A 19854-nucleotide genomic window follows, 5' to 3' on the forward strand; every position below is an offset into this window, starting at 1 on the left:
TGTCCACCTGGTTCCCACCTCAACATCTGAAAATAATGGCTTTGCAATGACCACCTTTGGGCAGAGCAAGGTAGCCAGACAACAAAGCTGTCATTTCTAGGCATTAGCACAGAGCATGAAGAAAAACAGGGTAGGAAACAGAAGGAAGCAAAAGCCATTGCCCAGAGCCTGAGTGTTGTGCCTGCAGTTCACATGGGATTAAACGGATCCTGTATTGTTGCTTACAGACTGATGCAATGAGTAATCTCTTAGACTTTCTGCTAATATTTTATTTTTGTACCAATGGAGAGCATGGATACTCAGTGTCAATGCTACTGAGGTGGAATTCCTGCCAAACACAGCACGGTCCAGTGATGGCTCTGGGCTAGAGCTTCAGGATCTTCTCTCTGGTTCCCAGTTCTGATGCTGGCTTTTTTACAGGCATGGATAAAATCACTTTGCATCAGTTTCCACGTCTGTAAATAGTGGTTCAGCTTATAGAAAAGAATTCTATCTAAGTGCTTACATCTTGTTACAGAGAGACTGTAAGTGACCTAGAAAACTGATAAAGTCTCTTGGTATCAAATAGGATTATGATCTGTGCACACTTACAAAGCAGCTATCTGCAAGCTGTCATTCATGCTGAAGGCTGTTATACAGCATCAAACCCGAATGCTGATCAGAATAAGCAGTGTGTCATTGTGAAATAAATAGCATTTTACCATGATTCTGGCCACATGGAAAGTCTAGCTCAATGGCCACTGTACTAAGACTTTGTGTGTGGGAAGGGATCAATGCATATATGTACTGGCTGACATGTTCTGCATGCCATGGGGCACTGTTTGGGGACTTGCAAGGGCCAGGAGCTATGTGGTATACAGGGAACCAGGCACAGGCCACGTCCCAACTGCTGTTTCTCTTGCAGATTCCTTAACAGTTGTTCTGTGCTTCTGCTCATATTCTCTCCCAGCTGCCTATGCAATCTTGGCGTGCTGTTTAGGTGGCCTGTGACCAGAACTGAGTGAATGGAGTTGGGGATTCCAGGACTCCACCTCTGCTGCTTCAAACCCCACAACAACCCACAGTGCTGCAAGTCATAGCCTTCTGCTCCAACTACTCACAAGAGAGTGTCACTGAAGTTTCATTGATATCCTCTGGTTCTGGTGGGAATGGGATGTGACTTTTCTCCCTAGTCTCCTCTTGCTGTGGCTTTCTCTCATCTGCCTGATGTTAATAATCCATATTTCACCCTTTTATCCCAACTAACTCCTCTCTGCTATTCTTTACCTCCCCATCAAGTGATGCCTCAGTTCCCCAAGAAAAGGAGTTAAGCTTCGATAAAGCTGAAAACAAATGGAAACAATCCTTAGTGACGTAGTGGGAGGGAGGTTCAGCTGCCGGTGATACAACCAGCCCCTTCTGCTCTCCTCAAAGGGTGGGCTGGAGGACAAGGCAAATATTGGATGCACTGACAAGCCGGGGCTGCCACAGTGTGCAGGGCACAGAGAACAGTAGGGTGGTCTCTGGCTCGGTTTCAGCTGGTTGGAACAGAGCACACAGCTACAGAAATAGGCAGTGTTGCTGTTGACTTGTGCATTTAGATTGATGGGGAATCCAGGATAGATCTCCAAGAGAAATTTCTCTTTTCTTCCCCATCTGACCTGTAACTGTAATACTAAAGGGACAGAATAGTTATTTGAGTTCAAAGAGTCGAGGCTCGGTCATATCAGTCATGAAATAACTTTCTGCTTAGGCAATAAAGAACTGTATTTTCTCTCAAAGCAGTGAGTTCTATAAACCATACATTGATCTGAGACAAAAATTGTTAACTTTAGAAACTGAGGGAGTATATTTCTCTGAAATTGAGTTAGTTCTATTATTACTGAAGGCCAGCCTGCTTAGATAAATCAACTTCTAGTGACTTAGAAATCGCAGTGAAGATAGTGTCTGGTCAATAGTTTAACACTTCGTTTCAGGGAATAGAGGCATTGTTGACCTAGCCAGAACCAGACAGAGGCCATTGTGGAAAATGTCAGCAAAACCCAATATGAAGTAGCCCAGGTTAAGGATGAATCATCAAGAACTAATGACAGAAATGACATTTTCTTTTTAAGAGTACTCAATAGAAAAGCAAGGACCTACGTTTGGTTTACTTTTTAAGTGGTTTGACTTACCTTTCACTTACTTTGAGCTGAAAACGAGCCTGACTTAGAGTGTTTGTCCTCTGACAGCTTATCCATCATCCATCATATGCGGTGCGCACAGGCAAAACCATTACCAGAGCATTCAATCCATCACAGGCCTTTGCATTTTGTCCTGAAATTTATCCCAGAAATTGTGTGCACTTATGAAACACTTCCAGGTATGTGACTGCATTTCCAGCTTTGAATCTTGGTGGCAACAGAGGTGGAGGGACCACCACTATCTTTCCCTGATGATTTTTAGAACCCTCTTTTTGTTTGCTTCATCTTTGCTAAAATTTGCTGTTTGGGCTGAAATTTGTCATGGTGGAGCAGAAAAAAAATGTAGAGGATTTTTTTTTTTTCTTCCCTGCGTATTGTTGCCTACTACAGTAAAGGCATAGTTGACCCTTCAGTATAATTATAACTCAAACTAGGTAAAACATGATTTTTCTGTATCCCACCTGGGACAGAAGACAGATGACTTGTCACTCAGTAGAACGACTTTAGTTGACTTGGGCAATTCTTGCAGCATTGCTGGGTAGTCAAAAAAAGAGCATTTTAAGATCTCGCACTCGTCCTTCAGCTTTGATTAGGATCCTGAGGGCTTACTGTCATGCTGCCTCCTCCGGGTTGTCTGTCAGTGGCAATACTGAAATACTCATGAATCAGCTGTGCTGAGGCATCTCCCTCTTCCCACTGGCACCAAGTCCCAGAAGTGACAGAGCTCAGCTGTGTTCTTCAGCTTCATTTTTTTTCTAAATGAAAGAGAAGGAGAGAGAATGAGACCACACCAACCAACAGGCAATGGGAACACCTCAGATTGTGACTTCTCTGGTCATTACACCCCTTAGGCCATACTTACATCCTAGAAATTACATTGATTTCAGTGGATTTGGCAGCATATGTTTAGCAGACAACTACAAATCAGTGCATAGCCTCATGGGTTACCCGTAGGGTAGGTAAAGAGTTATGCTATTAACTGATGGAAAGTAACTTGAAGGTGGCTGTTAAGAAGTCCACAACCTGCCCAAACCCCAGAAATCACAGAATCACAAATCATAGGGCTTGGAAGGAACCCCTGGAGATCATCTAAGGGCCCCTCTGGGGGCTTCAAAGTGCTTTTGGTAAGTGTCTTCCTGTATGGACCTGAGAGAATATGTGTTTTGGGTGGGCTGTGCTTAACCACATTTAATTCCCATATTTGTAATCTGCTGCTTACTCTGAGCAGAGGTGAAATGGAACAAAGAACCAGATGGCAAAGCATTATTTTCCTAAAGTAATATGCTTTATGTCACAGTTACAGGAGCACTGCAGCCCTACTGTCAGTACCTATTGGTGCTGCTGTGTCTCTGTTTAAATAAACATTATAAGTATTGGGATTTAGGTCTTGGGCTCTGTGATCCAATGAGGGGTATTTTATGGTTTATAACTTGATTTTTATTATCTACTCCAACTCCCATGCTAGACCCTAGAGTAGGTTTCAAATATTTACAGAGAATGAGACTCCACAGCCTCTCTGGGCAGCTCAGTCACCATCACAGTAAAGAACATCTTCCTCACATTCATAGGGAGCTTTCTGTGTTCCAGTTCATGCCCACTGTCCCTTGTCCTGTCGCTGGGCACAGCTGAAAAGAGATAAGATCCCCCTCAGCCTTCTCTTCTCCAGGCTGAACACTCCCATGTCTCAGCCTTTACTCACAAGAGAGATGCTCCAAGACCTCAATAATCTTTATGGCCTTTCACTGGACTCCTTCTGAGAGATCTCAGTACTGACACAGTACTCCAGAAGCCTCATCCAGGCAGAGTAGGGGGTGGGGAAGATCACTTCCCTTGACCTGCAGGCCATGCTCTTTTTAATGCATTCCAGGATCCCATTGGCCTTTTCAGCCACAAGGGCACACAGCTGGCTCATGGCCAACCAGTTATCCACCAGGACACCCAGGTCCTTCTCCTCAGAGCTCCATTCCAGCAGGTCAGCCCGCCCATAACCTGTACTGATGCATGTGGTCCTTTCTCTGGATGCCAAGCCTGATGTGTGTGCATCACTTTCTCTGTGCTCCACCTCAAACCCTGTGGAGAGGGAAGAAGACAATTTGAGTATCTGGTCATCAGAACAAGTGCTCAGGCACCTACCCTCTGCATTTGGCTTGTGTGGGTCTCTCTGCATACAGCACATGTGTTTCTAGAGACAACAGCCAGAGAGAAAAGAACCCTACCACTATCAGACCTCAGTGGTGTTCAACACAATGTGCAATTTACATTAATTGCTTGAAGTGATAGAAGCACAAAAAAACCTCACCAGCTGCTTTTGACTAGTCTTTTTTATTATTATTATTTCACCTACACCAGCGCAAGAGACTGGCCCACAATAGCCTAATTTCTCTGAACTAGATGAGTGTGTTTTTAAAGTCCATGTTCTTTGGGCTTGGACTTGCACTGAAAGCAATGAGTAGGTGCCAGGCATCCCTGCAGTGGGGCAGAACTTTCCAGAGGTCTGCCCAGTATAGTGTCAGAGCAGGCTGTGACTGATGAGCCTGCAGCAATCTAAGGGAGGGGAGCAGAACACCAGATCAGCATTTAATAAGTTCATTCAGCATCTTTTGAACACTGCTACATTACTGCGACGTGGGTGATTTTTTTTCTATTTTTCTGCAGACCTGGAAATAACCTTTAAGTGCTTATATTCAGCCATATCGGATCTTCATGTTCCAGCATTAAGTCTTTGAAAGGGATATTTAATATGAAATGAATATTTGCTAAGCCATCATGTCCAAAAGTAAATTTTTGGAAATGGACATGACCTGCAAACAGCTTTTTAACACTCAGCAGTTTTGCCTCTACCCCTTATGGTATCTCTTATTAATCAGAGTGAGGACCAGAGTGCATTTCTGAGCACTGAGGCACTCAGATATTGCTATTCCTTCCCAGCACAGCAATCACTTTAAAAAAATCATTTTGACTCTTCCGTTCAGTGTCCCATCTATCTCTGACCTTGCAAAGACCAACAAAACTTGTGGAACGATAAAATCACACATAGTGTTTTAATGGTTACAGCTCAAGCTCCCTTTTGAATGCTGCATGTGCTAACAACAAAGTACTCCAAAATAAATGAAAGTCTATTTTGTTGCATTTTGGTGCTAAAAATAAATGACCATGTAATTAAAGGCATTGCAGGTAGCATTCAATTATTGTTATGCATAATTAAAATGCATTCTCAAATTCTTCAGTTTGGATTTTTGGTGACTCATCCAGTGCTTTTCTCTCTGTGTCTGGATATTTTTGGAGCATGGATACATTCCAAGTATTAAATCTCGATTTAGAGAGGATAAAAGAGATAACAGCACATAGGGGAAGTGACCAAACTAAAGCCAAATTTGTATCAGCTGCTTTGGTGAAAATGATCCCTTCTTTTCTGCCTTATCATCCTGTGCTCTGGCTGGGGCAAGCTGAAAAGAGGTTCACCTGGGTTGTGGGCACTGCTGTAAGAGGAAACAAACGGAGTCTAGCACCTCTGGAAATCTTTTAGGAAGAAAACTCCAAAGCCAGCATCCCCCCCTTGGCCATCTCCACTCTTTTGGTATAACACCGAACCAGAACTACCCCTGGCACAGTTTGAGGCCATTCCCCCTCACCTTACCACTGTTAGCAGAGAGAAGGGTCTGACCACCACCTCACCACAACATCCTTTCAGGGAGCTGTAGAAATTCAGGTAGTTGTATCCACAACTATCTGCCAGGCAGCAGTCCTTGCATTTAGAGAGGGACCTAAGGGGAAAAGCACACATCCCCATGGGGAGCAAAAGGCTTCATCTTTCCCAGCTGCTTTCCCATTACCCTCATCCCCATGTTCAGCAGCTGCCTTTTCCTCTCACATCACTTAGCAACTCACTTCCAGGATTTTTCTAAAGGTTTCCTGTGCTGCAAAAGACAGGAAAAAGAGGGAATTTGAGTGGTTAGAGTTGGAGGCATGTAATGGGTAGCATAGCTCATGAGAGCATTGCTGGGACCGCCACTGATGATTGTCAGACATGTAATGGAAGTGTGTCCTAATGAGCAGAAGTTGGATTGGTTGCAATCCTTACTAAATACAGGGGGAAAAAAATGTTTTAATGACTACAACTAATCAAGAAAATATTGTTTTAATCTAGCAGTGCCACACAAAAGGAATTCCCTGTGGCTGATTTTGGGGCATATCAATGTGACCATGAGGTGTGAGGGGTGCTCATGCACTCATAGCAGTGTTGGTATGCTGGAGTGCTGCTGGCGTGCAAGATAAAACTCACTGAGCATCGTCTTGCCACATTTAAAATGTCAAAACAGTGTCATTTTTCAGTGGCTACTACAAAGACAATAAAGTTGTTTTTTCCATATCTTAACTCCCACTGGGAATTCACAACAAGATGTAAACAATAAGCTAAGCCTGAATCTGAAGTTTCCAAACAATTTGTTCAGAGAATGATTTCTGAGTAAGTGATGCTACCCTTAGCATCGCTGAATGGATCCTTGTGAGGTATTTCATGTTGAGTATTAGAGTTTTAACATGCAGATGGATGATAGGCTCTAACTGAAGCTCATTTGGCTAATGTGTAATGCAGGCTGGAACTGCTAGAAAGGCAGTAAACAAGAAGTGGTTTGGGTGTTACAGAAACCCCTTACTCATGGTTGAGGGGTCATTTGATGAGACAAGGACTGTCCAAGAGACACTGGCAGTGAGATGAAGCAGACAAAACACTGACAAGTGCAAGGGAACCTGAGTGGGGCTTTACCACTTACCTGACACACTGGGGTTGGGAGATGGGGGATTCCTTTTGACAATTTTCTGCTCCCCGCTGCAATGCTGCCAAAGTGATAGGCCTTGATATTGTGGTGAATTTGTTCTGATTTGTCAGCTTCTGAGTTTGCATCTATAAAGCGAAAAACCAGAGTCTTGCAGTCATGATGAAATTCATGTATACTATCAAGATCTCACAGTATATTGTCAAGTTCACTTCTTGAAAAGTTGGATGACTTCTTTTACCTTCATGTGAGTGTGTATATATACATATGTGTGTAAATAGGGCCTAAAATCATTAAGTTAACTCATGTTGCTATGGGAATGCACCTTTACACAACAAGTGTATGCAACAGATGTAGACTGTAACACTTCCCCAGGAGCACATTACCGAGCACGTGTTTTCTTTTTCAAAGCAGCCAGTGGAAAAAACTGACTTGGAATCAGCATGCAGACTAACCAGCACTTATACCTGAGACATGAAGCCACCACCTGGCACTCAGGTTTGCACCTCAAGGAGGTAAGGGCTGAGCAAAATGGGCAGTGAGAGCACGACACAAAGACACATCTCAAAGTCTGTCTGAGTGGGGGAGAAAAAAACCCAGCTCCAAACCCGCGAAGGATCAGAAGCTTGCAGGTTTGTCAGTTGCCCCATAGAGATGCTGCTGACACTCTGGAAACAGTTTGCACTGATATTTTTCTGGTCTCTGCTCCCAAACCCATGCCCCCAAGGATGGGTGGAAAAAGGGCAACAAACTGCCCTCTCTCTCTCCCCCCTCTCCTACTGGTGGGAGCCCTTTTGGAAGTAACATCACCCGAAGAGTCTGATCATGAAGACTTAGGCACTTGTTACTTGCAGACAGCTAGGTAATCAGCAAGCAAGCAGTGATTCATTCACAAACCCAATAAAAGGCAGTAAAGTCCCTGATGTCAGCTACCCTCTGGTAGCAGCAGGGGACTGACAAAGGGAGGTGTTCCCAGCACATGAACCTACAATCAGATAGAAAGCTATGCTTCTACCACAAGGGACCATGGATGACCACCATTATATCATCTCAGAGGACACAACTAGCACTTCAATAATGATTCATGAGTAGTAACAAAAAATTAAGTCAGATGTGCAGCAGGGAAATATAACTCCTTAAGACTGAGCTCTGGAGAAAGAAAAGCTGCCTGCTGAAAGCAGCTGAAGCATTGAAGAATGAAGTCTGAAGACAACTGCCTTGATACAGAAATGAAGCTACCTGAGCATTCTGTCGCATCGGTGTCATTGCAGCTCGTGGAAAAGGTATGAAGTGACTCAGAATCATAGGATGGCTTAGGTTGGCAGGGATCTCTGGGTCCATTTATCCAATCCCTGCCCAAGCAGGGACACTCAGAGCAGGGTGCCTAGACCCACACCCAGGTGGTTCTTTAAGAAACTCAAGAGCTGGAAAGACCCTCCACACCAATGCACTCATCTAATTTAGTCCTACTCCATGCTGCTTAAAGCCTAGCTTATCACACAACTTTAAAATGAATGTTAATTTGTATTTTAACATACAATCTGTTCCCCATAACATAGATATAAATGAGGCTGTGACAACTCCCCACTTCTCTGAGTTGCATCTTCCATAAACAAAGCTACCTCCTCTAGGTTGAGCTTCTTCAGCTTGCTCTCAAATGGCTCACTTGGCCTTTAATTGTAATTGAAATTCATTTTATCAGCTTGTAATCTTTCCATCAGATGATCCCACTCCTTCTAGAATAGTAAATCTGTAATGAGCAGAAAAACAAACTACCAATATTCATGCTGCCTCTGAACTTTACCAGTTGTGGGTTCATTGTTTGGTTTTTATTGCTTATTTTTCTGGCTTGCTGATATTACATGACTCAAATAATAATTAAAAAAAATAATAATTATTATTAGGAGACATCAATGCCAGCAAAAGCCATTGACTCTCCCCTCCTTACCCCTGCACTCCTTGTTGCCATCTGACAGCAAGTCTGTTTATCAGCCCTCCACTGCTTGCCCAGTTAACACCATATTACACAAATATTTGAACATCATGTCATGCAGTTTAAAGTCAAATGCTTTGGAGAAATGTGTTTTTCTACACAGGGATTCTTATCAATCTCATCACCTTTCATAAAAAACAGAAAACTGAATGTTTTCTGTAATGTGATTTACCTTCTGAGAAACCATACTACAACAGGCAGGTTTTCAGCATGTCACACTCAGAGGAGAGAGCTAACTTTTCATCTTCATAGAATCATTGAATGGCTTAGGTTGGAGGAAACCTTAAAGATCATTTGGTTCAACCCCTCCTGTCCCCAGCCACGGACAAGGCCACCAGCCACCAGTACTGGCTGCACAGGATTCCATCCTATCTGACCATAGATTTATGGAATCTTCCTTTAACCAAGATGCTTCTCCCTAGCAAAAAATGTATTGTGCGTGGTTTGGGTTTGTTTTTTTGAATTTTGGTTTTTTTTTACAATGTCTGTAGAGCTGAATCCTCAAGGGCAACCACAAAGTGAATTTGAATTATATCCAGGTGGCATCAGCATTTTCACCATTAAGTTTATATTCCCAGTCACTACCTTAGCCTTTAGAAAACTGACCATAAAATGGCCAGCCCTAAATATATATCTGCCTGGTTGGTATTGCATTCTGTTTGCACAACATAAATGTCAACAGAGCCTGACCAGGGATACCTAGGCAACAGCTAATTTTTAGGTCAGTGATTAACTCTTCTTTGTCACAATGTAATTTACCATCAAATTATCTCTTGCTGAATATAGCACTTTCTGGATTAAAAAAAAAAAAAAAAAAAAAAAAAAAGAAAAAAGACCTGTTATTTTTAGATACTCAGAGTCATTTTTTGACACTGGATGAGAGTGAAGCTTGCTGTATTTTTGCCTGGTTGCTGCAGGGATCTTGGCAATGGGAACAGTGCCATGGAGACTCTGCCACTTTTGCAGAGGTTCGGTTCCCAAGAAGTTGTACCAGAGAAGCAGCTCAGCTGCCTCCTGCCATGCTGCTATCTTTGTGACAATAGCAGGAAGCAATTGATTTGTAATTTCTATGGCACATATTCACACTTCCTTGATTAGATAAAAACTAGATGCTACCAATTATCACATACATGAACAGCTCATAGAGCAATGACATTCACCTTGCATTGTACATCTTCACTGCTGCTTCAGAAAACTTTGCTGCTTTCTGATCTCCAAGCTGTCATTTTTGTTAATTACACAAAACATACTTTCATTTTCAAGCTCTCTATATTCCAGCATGGTGTTTCAAATATGTTTTCCCAACCTATTTAGAGACTTTTGGATAAACCAGTGAAAACTGACCTCTAATAGAATATGGGTAAATGTCATTCTAGTGATCATCACAGGAATTAGGCTCCTTTACTGGAATACAGGAATTGCTTAATAGCAATCATCCTTCTTAGACAAGCACTAATTTATGATCAATATCACTAGGAGGGTGGGTTGTTTTCAGATGAGACAAGGATACTGCTGCATATAAGGCAAAATGGATATGGAGTTCTGTCGCTGTGTTTATTGAGCCAAGCTGAGAGCACTCTCACTTAAAAGGCGATGGTGATAGGAAGGCAAAGGATTTTGCTGCATGCCAGAACCTGAGCATTGCTTTACCTGTGGATTTTTCACAGCTGTTCCTTCTGCCTTGAGAAATGCAGTTGCCCACATCCCTCAGCTCCGCCCTGTAACACCATGACTCCAACCCTACCACTTTCACATCTAAATTGCTTCTATATTAAAACTGATACCACTGGGAAAAAAAAAAATGTTTATATAAGTAAAAGAATAACACACTAAATCAACATTTTCTGAGAATTTACAATTCCATTTACTACTTCAAGTGAAGAATCATCAGTTTGTTTCTTGCTGGCAGGAACCCAAGCTGCTGAGCAATCGCGGACTTGTTTTGAAGTTACTTTAATTCATTCTCTTGGAAGAAATGTCTTTGCTAAGTGTTGTCAAGCAGGCATGTCAAGAAAAAATGAAACTAGATCTCATTAAAGAAATACAAACCTTTATCACATTTAGAACACTCATAATAGACAGAGGATGAAACATCATAAGAATCATAGGTACTGTTGGCTTAAATATGAGTCATTAATATCTTTAGGCAATGTCTAATTTGCCATATAATATATTTGGCTGTGCTGCATGGATCTGTGCCCATGATGCCTATTTACCAAACCAAGCACCCTGAACACTATTCCCGCTGGAAAGCAGGATGCTTTTTCTATACTTCACCATCGGGTCTCACCACTGCCAATGCAGTCTTTCTTCCTTCTGCAGTTTCATATCCATCTTCCTACCACAATCAGATCCTACATTTTCTGTGGTACCTTTTCAGTACAAAACTCTCTTGAATGTTCATGGGTCCTGTAAACTTTATTGAGACACAACCTTCCAGCCAGCATAAGACTTTCATCCCTAGCATGTGTTAGTAAAAGTTGCACGTAAGGTGAAAATAATACGAAGATGGCAATAACACAAGAAGGATCGTGATAAATAACTAAAAGGTTATATATAGGAAAAACTCACCAGTATAGAAACCTTCAGTCTGGCAGAAAAACACTGAGGCAATCTCCACAGAAGAGTGATCTCAAAGAGACACTGCCTTAATGGTGGTCAGCCCTTAAATAAAGTTTAGAAGAGGTGGAGTCAAGCTCCACCCCTTCTGGGAGCACAGCTGAATTACCCTCACCTGTGATCCCACAGCTGACCCGACACTTGCCTCAGCTGATTAATCAGAGGTTCAGGCTGTGATTACCAGTTTCCCATACAGTTGTGTTTCTATGCTCATGTACAGCACCACCACAAAAGCAGAACAGTTCTACAGGCATGCTAGCAGACTGACTTTCCTAGACCTTACCTGGGTAAAGGCCAAAGAAGACAAACAGCTGAAGTCTGGTCTAAAAGGACTGATGGTACAGTGCATTCTCAGCAAGAAGCACAGTCAAAACCACATGAGAAACATAATCTGTGGAAGAGAAAAAGAAAGAGAATTATGCAGGATCAAATTTAAATTATACAAGTCACCTGAATCTCTCTGCAGCTTATTTTGTCAGTAGCTTTTGAATTGCAAAGTGTTTGCAGGTGGATGTCTGCCTAAATCTGACCAGTCAGATAGGAGTAATGTTAATGAGATCATCAGGAGTACCAGGTGATATGGCTGAGTTTGCCAAGTTGGGAAACTGATAAACTTGTAGATGTGCCTTAATGCGTTCCTAAGTGTTTAAAACATCTTTTCACACCAGCTGTATAGAAAGCTCTAAAATGTCAGCACTGCTTAGTTTGCCATCTGTGTTATTCCCTGCTCTCTCTTTCCTTCTTCCCTCTTTTATTTTAAGGTTTCTTTATGTTGCCAGTGGAAAAATGACTCCTAAATATTTTCAGCATGTTATTGGAAAGATAAATTTTTGAAGGGCTTTTTTTGTTCCAACTCATGCTATGTAAAGCACATTTAGTAATACTTAACATTTGGTCAGCCTACTTATTAATCATTAAAAGAATATCAGCTATCAAAATAATCCATAGTTAACTGAAATTAAGTAATCACATATTGAAATTACACTGCAATATTGCTCAGCTTTAAGAACAGATGGAAGAATTCAAGCAAAGATTTTTAGGCCATTTATTTCAGCAACTTTTTAATTCTGTTAAATTTTCAGAAAATTTCTAAGATAAATCTACGTTCTGTATAGCTGGGGACTGTCAAAACATAGCTTCTCTCTCCACTTCTCTTGATGCTGACATATTAAATGAATGCAACTGCAGGAAAACTGGGCAGAGAACCTCATCTATACCCCACATGTACTCACCCTTCTTTTGTCTATGGGATAGCCTTAAGGAGTAAGGAAGTATTTTGTTTCTGTACTTAGTCTATAGGCAGTTATTCTGAATGACTGTCCACTGCAACTTCATATTATTAAGTTTTCAGTAATGAAATGCACTTGGATCAAAACCTGGATATGTTATGACAGCTTCACCTACTTTTTGAATCCCCTTCTTACTACAAACAATTAAAATTAAGACTACAGCAGAGGCTCACCTTTTGATGAGTGATCTTGGAATGACTGATGGAAGAAGCTACACTAGAAAGATAAAAGATATTTGGCAATGGGTCTGGAAACATAGTTCCTGGAGAAATATAACCATTTATTAAAGTAGGAGTTGGTCGACATTCATCCCAAATGACACAAGGCACAGTGAAGAACTTGGCTGGGAAAGACACAGAGCGGTGCTCACAAAGCACAGTGCATAAGAACATGACATAGGCTGTATAAATATCCTCCTCTTGAAAAGGTTAAAATCCAGAGAGATACATGGAGCTAAAGAGTCTGATGAACTCAGAATATCCTCAGCCTCCTCTTCTCTGAGCCAAACAAACCAAGAGACCTCAGCCTCTCTTCACACATTCTACTTTCCAGACCCTTCCCCATCTTCATAGACCTCCTTTGTACTTTCACACTTTTATAACATATGGTCTACTGCAGAAAGTATCTGTCACACATCTGTTTCCCAGAAGTAATAGTTTGTTCAAAGGTCTAACGAATCACCTACAACCAAGAAGTTCACACCACATTTCATTACTGAAAAGTAGATGAATTGTGTGTTTCTCTCTTCATTTTATAAATGCCACAAAATGCTACAGATTTTGCTGTTTTGTCTTGGAACTTGCCTGTTTCATATTTGCAAACCTATTTATTTTCTAAGTTTGAATGGTATGTTTTAAAATCCACATTGAAATTTGTTTGGAGGAATTTATTCTGTTGTAGTCATTTTAATTCATCAATAAGCCATTTCTGCTTGGGGACTAGACTGAAGGATTTCCTCTGAGCAATTCCAAATTTGTACTCTGCCTCAGATGTTACTTTGCTTCCTGTCACTCTGCTCTGTAGCGTCCAGTGTTCTCAGTCTTAGTTTCAATCCAAGCTGATGTTGATCTTGTCCTCTATAAGGCAAAAGGAATAAGGTAACACCGTATTTTCTGTACTATAGTGGGTGTATATGGTTAAGTGCTTTAGCCATGTAGATGTGTAAATCTGTATTAAACCTTTTGGCAGCCAGATTGCTGCAGTTATAAATGATATTGTAACACTTGCTTAGGCATGGTAGAATGTGTGGGACATCTATGCAGGAGGAAGGGCTGTTTGCACACGTTATATTAAAGGAAATTCCAATTACACAAAAGGAGAAATAGTATTTATAATGAGGGTGAAGCCCTGGAACAGGTTGCCTGGAGAGGCTGCCCAATTTTCCTCAAAGATATTCGGACTTGACCAAATGAAAGATAGCACAGACCAGACCCTTCTAAACTAAATTATCTGAGACTCTGTGTTTGAGAAATCCTTGGAAGCAATGCCTTGGTGTGTCTGCGGAAATACAAAGTGTCCACAGGTTGTCTGGATAATAGTATTTATCCATCAGAATGCAGATCAGTATTGGATGTAATGGAAACTGACATTCTAATTCCCTTGAAAAGTGTTTGCCTTTAATGTGGCAAGGCCTGTGTGCCTCGTCTGTTTGGACTGTCAAAGACCGTAAGCACATCTTCTCCTAATGAATTTTTCAGAATCGTGTCTAAATGGTTTGCATGGTGTTCCAATAACCAAGATGTAATTGTATTTCCACATTCTTCTGGCTAATAGGTATAGAACATGTTCTTCTAGACCTGGGTACCTTTTGGCTTGTTCCTTTAATAACAAAAAAAGTCATTATGTCACAGACGTGAGCTGTCCACTGTGGGTGTTTGCTATTGGCTGTGGTAGTGCATGGCATGGAATAGTTACTCCTGGTTTCGTCTATCGAGATACTTCAGATAAGGTACCTTGGAAAGCAGTACAGGTGCTTGTGCCAGTAAACAGACTGCTAACTCCGGGGTAGAGGTGCTTGTGTGCAGCAATTTAGAGTACTATTCTTAAACATTTATGTTCAGCAGCACACAAAGTTCACAGCCAGGTTTGGAGCCAGTCAAGTGCTGCAGAGAAGTAAAACTCACTGTATTCTTCCTGTGAACACACTGCAGCTAGTTTTCAAAGCAGAGAACCGTCCTGACAAAGAAGTAGGAACCGTCCTGACAAAGAAGTAGAGGGAAATGAAAGAGAGGAGGAGCACTGTACTTCCTCAACAAGCAAGCCGCAACAGCAAGCGTTCATTCCTGTGCTCCCAGAGCCCCAGTCCACCTCTGTGCAGAACCTTTTAGAGTGCGGGGCTGAGAGCACTCATACACAAGAGCTGCGAAAAACGGGGTGCAAGGCAAACGCGAGGGAACACCGGGACGACGTCACTGCTGCCTAAGGAAGGGGTTGCTCAACAGCATCTGTACATTCATGAGAGGGCAGAGCCGGAGGGGAGCTGTGATTAAACGCGTCTCTTTTTCACTGGGACGGTGAAGAACCTCTGACCCAGGGCTGCACGCTGAAGCCCTCACCGCCTCTTCCCCACATACATTCCACGGCGGTACCGCGCGGATCCGACCCGCTGCCTTCCCCGTTTAGGGCCCGCCACCCCCGACGGCGGTCCCGCGCACCCCGCCCCGCCTCCCGCCGAGTCTCCCCCGCCCCCGGCAGCGGTTTCCCCCGCCCCTTCAGGAGCCGGCGGCGGGCCGGTGGCGAGCGCCCTGCCCCCGGCGGCGGGCCGTCATTTACGTCAGCCCCGCTCTGCCCGGCCCGCCCCGTCGGCCGCCCGCTCCCGCCAAAGCCGCCGCCGAAGCCGCATCGAGCGGGAGCGCGGGGATCGGCGGTGGCCGGGACGGCGGGGAAACTTCGGGCGGCGCAGCAGCTCACGGGCGGAGCTGCCCGGCACCGCGGGCTGCGGCGTTCAGCACCGCGGACAGAACGCTTCAGCACCACGGACAGAGGTGATCGGCACCACGGACAGGGCGGCGGCCCCGCCCGGCATGCGCGCCCCGCGCCCCGCCGCGCCTCCGCTCACAGCTACTGCCCTGCACCGGCGGCCCCGGCGGCGATGGAGCCAACGACGGCCCTGAACGAGAGCTCGGCCGCGGTCCCCTGGCTGCCCGCCCGCGCCGGCAACGCCTCGCTGGAGCTGGCGTCGCGACCCCCCGCGCCCACCGCCATCAACCCCTGGGACGTGATGCTGTGTGTGTCTGGCACCGCCATCGCCTGCGAGAACGCCATCGTGGTGGCCATCATCTGCTACTCGCCCACCCTGCGTACCCCCATGTTTGTGCTCATCGGAAGCCTGGCCACTGCCGACCTGCTGGCCGGGCTCGGTCTCATCCTCAACTTTGTTTTTCAGTATGTGATCCGTTCTGAGACGGTCAGCCTCCTCACCGTGGGATTCCTCGTTGCCTCCTTTGCCGCCTCTGTGAGTAGCCTGCTAGCCATCACGGTCGACCGTTACCTCTCCCTCTACAATGCTCTCACCTACTACTCAGAGAGGACGGTGCTGTGCATCCACACTATGCTGGTGTGCACCTGGGGGGTCTCCCTCTGCTTGGGGCTGCTACCAGTCCTGGGCTGGAACTGCCTCCATGACCGCGCTGCATGCAGCGTTGTCAGACCCTTGACCAAGAGCAATGTGACTCTGCTGTCTGCCTCTTTCTTTCTCATTTTTATCATCATGCTCCATCTCTACATTGAAATCTGTAAAATAGTTTGCAGACATGCCCATCAGATAGCTCTCCAGCAACATTTTCTGACTGCATCACACTATGTTGCTACCAAAAAGGGAGTGTCTACTCTTGCTATAATTCTCGGGACTTTTGGAGCAAGCTGGCTACCTTTTGCCATCTACTGTGTGGTTGGGGATCCCGACTACCCTTCTGTGTACACTTACGCCACACTTCTACCTGCTACCTACAACTCTATGATCAATCCTATTATTTATGCCTACAGAAACCAAGAAATTCAGAGGTCCATGTGGGTTCTCTTCTGTGGCTGCTTTCAGTCTAAAGTGTCCTTTCGCTCCCGGTCCCCTAGCGATGTCTGAGTGACTTTTCTTTTTGTAGTACTGCACCAAGTGACAATCCACTTAGTGAATTATTACAGTGCCTGTTATAAACTTCAAACTCTGTTGTGAAGTCATTGAAAACATGCTTAAATATTAGCACTTTATACATGTTTGTATCTTTGAAAGTGTTCAGGGTATAAACTTTTCAGTTCTGTGAAAAAAAAAAATGTGGTTGTACATAAATTTGCACATCACATTTGTAAAGTGAAGATGTTCTGATACTGCTTAATTATAGCACCTTATTTCTAGCTGCTGATCTGCCAAAACAGTGTTGCCTTTCTGAAGGGCAGAGAGAAAGAAAGTTGGTTTTTGTGTTATATTTGTACCTATGTATGTGCTGGGGGGAGGGAATGTATGTGTGAACGTGTGCAATACCTTGCTGCATAATATTGATAAATTATAACATTTTGTACACAAATAAAAACGTTTAAGATTAAAAAAAATAATAAAAATTAAAAGTGTGTTCATATGATTTTAGATATAAGCGAGATGGAAAATTTTCCAGGTAAGCAAAGTTCCTTTGTTTACTTTTGAAAATTTACAATGTAGTTCCACTTAAAGACATCATCATTTACTATGGAGATGAAATATTGTAACAAGAAAGGAACCTTTCTGCTTGCGTGTTTGTTTGCTCTCTTCTTCTCTCTGGTAAAGAGGGAGAAAAGAAGAGAACAAGCTCACTTTTACTCTCTACTGAAAAAGTAACAAAGGACTCAGGTAAGTAGGCTACTAATCACAATTATTCTCCAGGCTTCCTGTAGCTTTCTTTTTCAATTTATAAGCTAGCCATTTATGACAAGGTCTTATTCAAAAGTTATTAAACTACGGGGGGAAATCAAACTCAAAGCTGTGCTCTTTTTACAGTCTAACATTCCAGGGTAAAAAAAAAAAAGGAGAAAAAAGAAAAAAAGTCTCCTTTCCTAAAAGCCTGTATAACACCATAGTAAATTGTCTTTCCTTATCATCTGCAGTTCTGTGGGTAATAGGAATGTCCCTCCCCCTCCTTTTATTTATTTATTTATTTAGACTGTGCACTATAGAAAAAATCATTTAAGTGCATCTTTGCTGTCTCCCTGTCTCAGAGCAGTACACAGTTTTCAGATAATCCCATAGCTAGCGGCTTCAAAGAGCCCATCAGAGGTCAATACTGTTTAGAGTTTGGAAAACATTTCTTCACTCAGGTTCAAATTCAAATTCACAGGCAACAGATTTGCTTGAAGCAACAAGATGTGCAGCGTATTTCAAAAGCGATATTATTTCTTATTTATTTATAGTTACATTTCCCATTATGGCTATGTGATATCTTTTCACTCTCATTTCAATTTGTATTTAAGATTAATGTAATGTGCATAGTACTATATAAAGAGTTTGGACCAGTGGGTTTCCCAGTTTCTGAGTGGCAACGCATCAAGCACCTCCCTGTTGGAGCAGCCAGCACAACAGAAAGGCTGTGAATGAGTAATACTGTACTTCTGTGAAGTGAAATACCTGTGAAAACAGGTATTATGACACAAGTAAAATTTAGCAGAGAATACAAAGATATTTCATTTTCAGGGTGATCTGGTTGGAAAACTATATTCCAGACTCAGGTATCCCCATTGCTTTTACCAGTTCAAATAATCACGAATGCGACGTTGTAACTGATGAATGCATTTAGGCACATTCAGCCATCGGGAGAGACATGGACTTGTTAAAACAAGAGGAGGGCCAAAAGAAGTTCAAAGGGATGAAACACCGCCCATATGAGGACAGGCTGAGAGTGCTGGGGCTGTTCAGCCTGGAGAATAGAAGGCTCTGGAGAGACCTGGTAGCTGCCCTTCAGTATCTAAAAGGGAGGGAGACCTGGCAGCTGTCCTTCAGTATCTAAAAGGGGGGGCTATAAGAAAGAAGCGGATAGAATTTAGCAGAATCTGTTGTGGTAGGACAAGGGAAAATATTTCAAACAAACAACCAAACAACAACAACAACAAAGGTGATTTAGGTTGGATATAAGAAAATAAGAATTTTATGAGAAGTGCATCAAAGCACTGGAACAGACTGCCCAGAGAGGTGGTGGATGCCCCATCCTCGGAGACACTCATGGTCAGGCTGGATGGGGCTCTGAGCACCCTGATCAAGCTGTAGGTGTTCCTGTTCATTGCAGTGCAATTGGGCAAGGTGGCCTTTAAAGGTCTCCTCCAACTCAAACGATAATTCAATTCTCTGACTCTGCAATTGTTCATCAGGATACCCTTGCAGTGCTGTTACAGATGTGATGTAAAACAGATCTTATGACAGGTCCAAATGTTGATCGGACAAATAATTATAAAGTTGTTAATGAGAAACAATATTTTCCCCCTCTTTCCAGCTGTCAAAAGCAACAAAATCCCAGAACTTTTCATCTCATAGATCTGAACCACTGAATGAAGCAAAGCAAAGATTGCCTCTAGCCCTGCAGCCAAGTGTCACAAAACATGTCTGAATGTTTTTCCTTCTGCAAAATTGGGGTAACTGTGACTAAGCTGTGAACTGGAAGCATCCACTGGCATGTGCAATGCACTACATTGGCAAATTGACCAAAGTTGACGGTGGAGAATGCTTGTCTTCATCCTTGCCCCTCTCTAGCATGGACTTGGCCCAAGACATTCTACAATCGATGTTAACTGTTGAGAGATAAAACCAACAAGTGCTTGGGAATAGTGAAATATGATAAAATTTTCTGGTAAAACTGGAAAACTTACCATCTGCTAGACTTTAGTTTCATATGTATTTGTCACAAAAGAAAAAGCTATCCAAGGAAACTTCTCATGTCTGCTTCTGAGCACTAAAGGAGATAAAATCTGCTGGAGAAAAGCACTGATGCCCACCTCCCTCCATTGACCTTGCCAGGAACTTACTTTTACCACAAATCCATTAAGCAGCTACAACTCACGTAAAA

General features: G+C 43.0%; 1 protein-coding gene across 1 annotated transcript; it reads left to right on the forward strand.

Annotated features, from left to right (window-relative positions):
- Positions 1-15618: 15618 nt before the first annotated feature.
- GPR6 (G protein-coupled receptor 6) lies at positions 15619-17294 on the forward strand. Its single transcript, XM_072332708.1, has one exon. It carries the CDS (start codon positions 15930-15932, stop codon positions 16914-16916), a length of 987 nt encoding a protein of 328 aa, XP_072188809.1. The 5' UTR covers positions 15619-15929; the 3' UTR covers positions 16917-17294.
- Positions 17295-19854: the final 2560 nt, after the last annotated feature.

Source organism: Excalfactoria chinensis, chromosome 3 (genome assembly GCF_039878825.1).
Source record: "Excalfactoria chinensis isolate bCotChi1 chromosome 3, bCotChi1.hap2, whole genome shotgun sequence".
NCBI lineage: Eukaryota > Metazoa > Chordata > Aves > Galliformes > Phasianidae > Excalfactoria > Excalfactoria chinensis.

What these genes read in the sequence shown, in the direction of transcription:
- GPR6 (XM_072332708.1), top strand. Translation starts at nt 15,930, where the DNA reads ATGGAGCCAACGACGGCCCTGAACGAGAGCTCGGCCGCGGTCCCCTGG.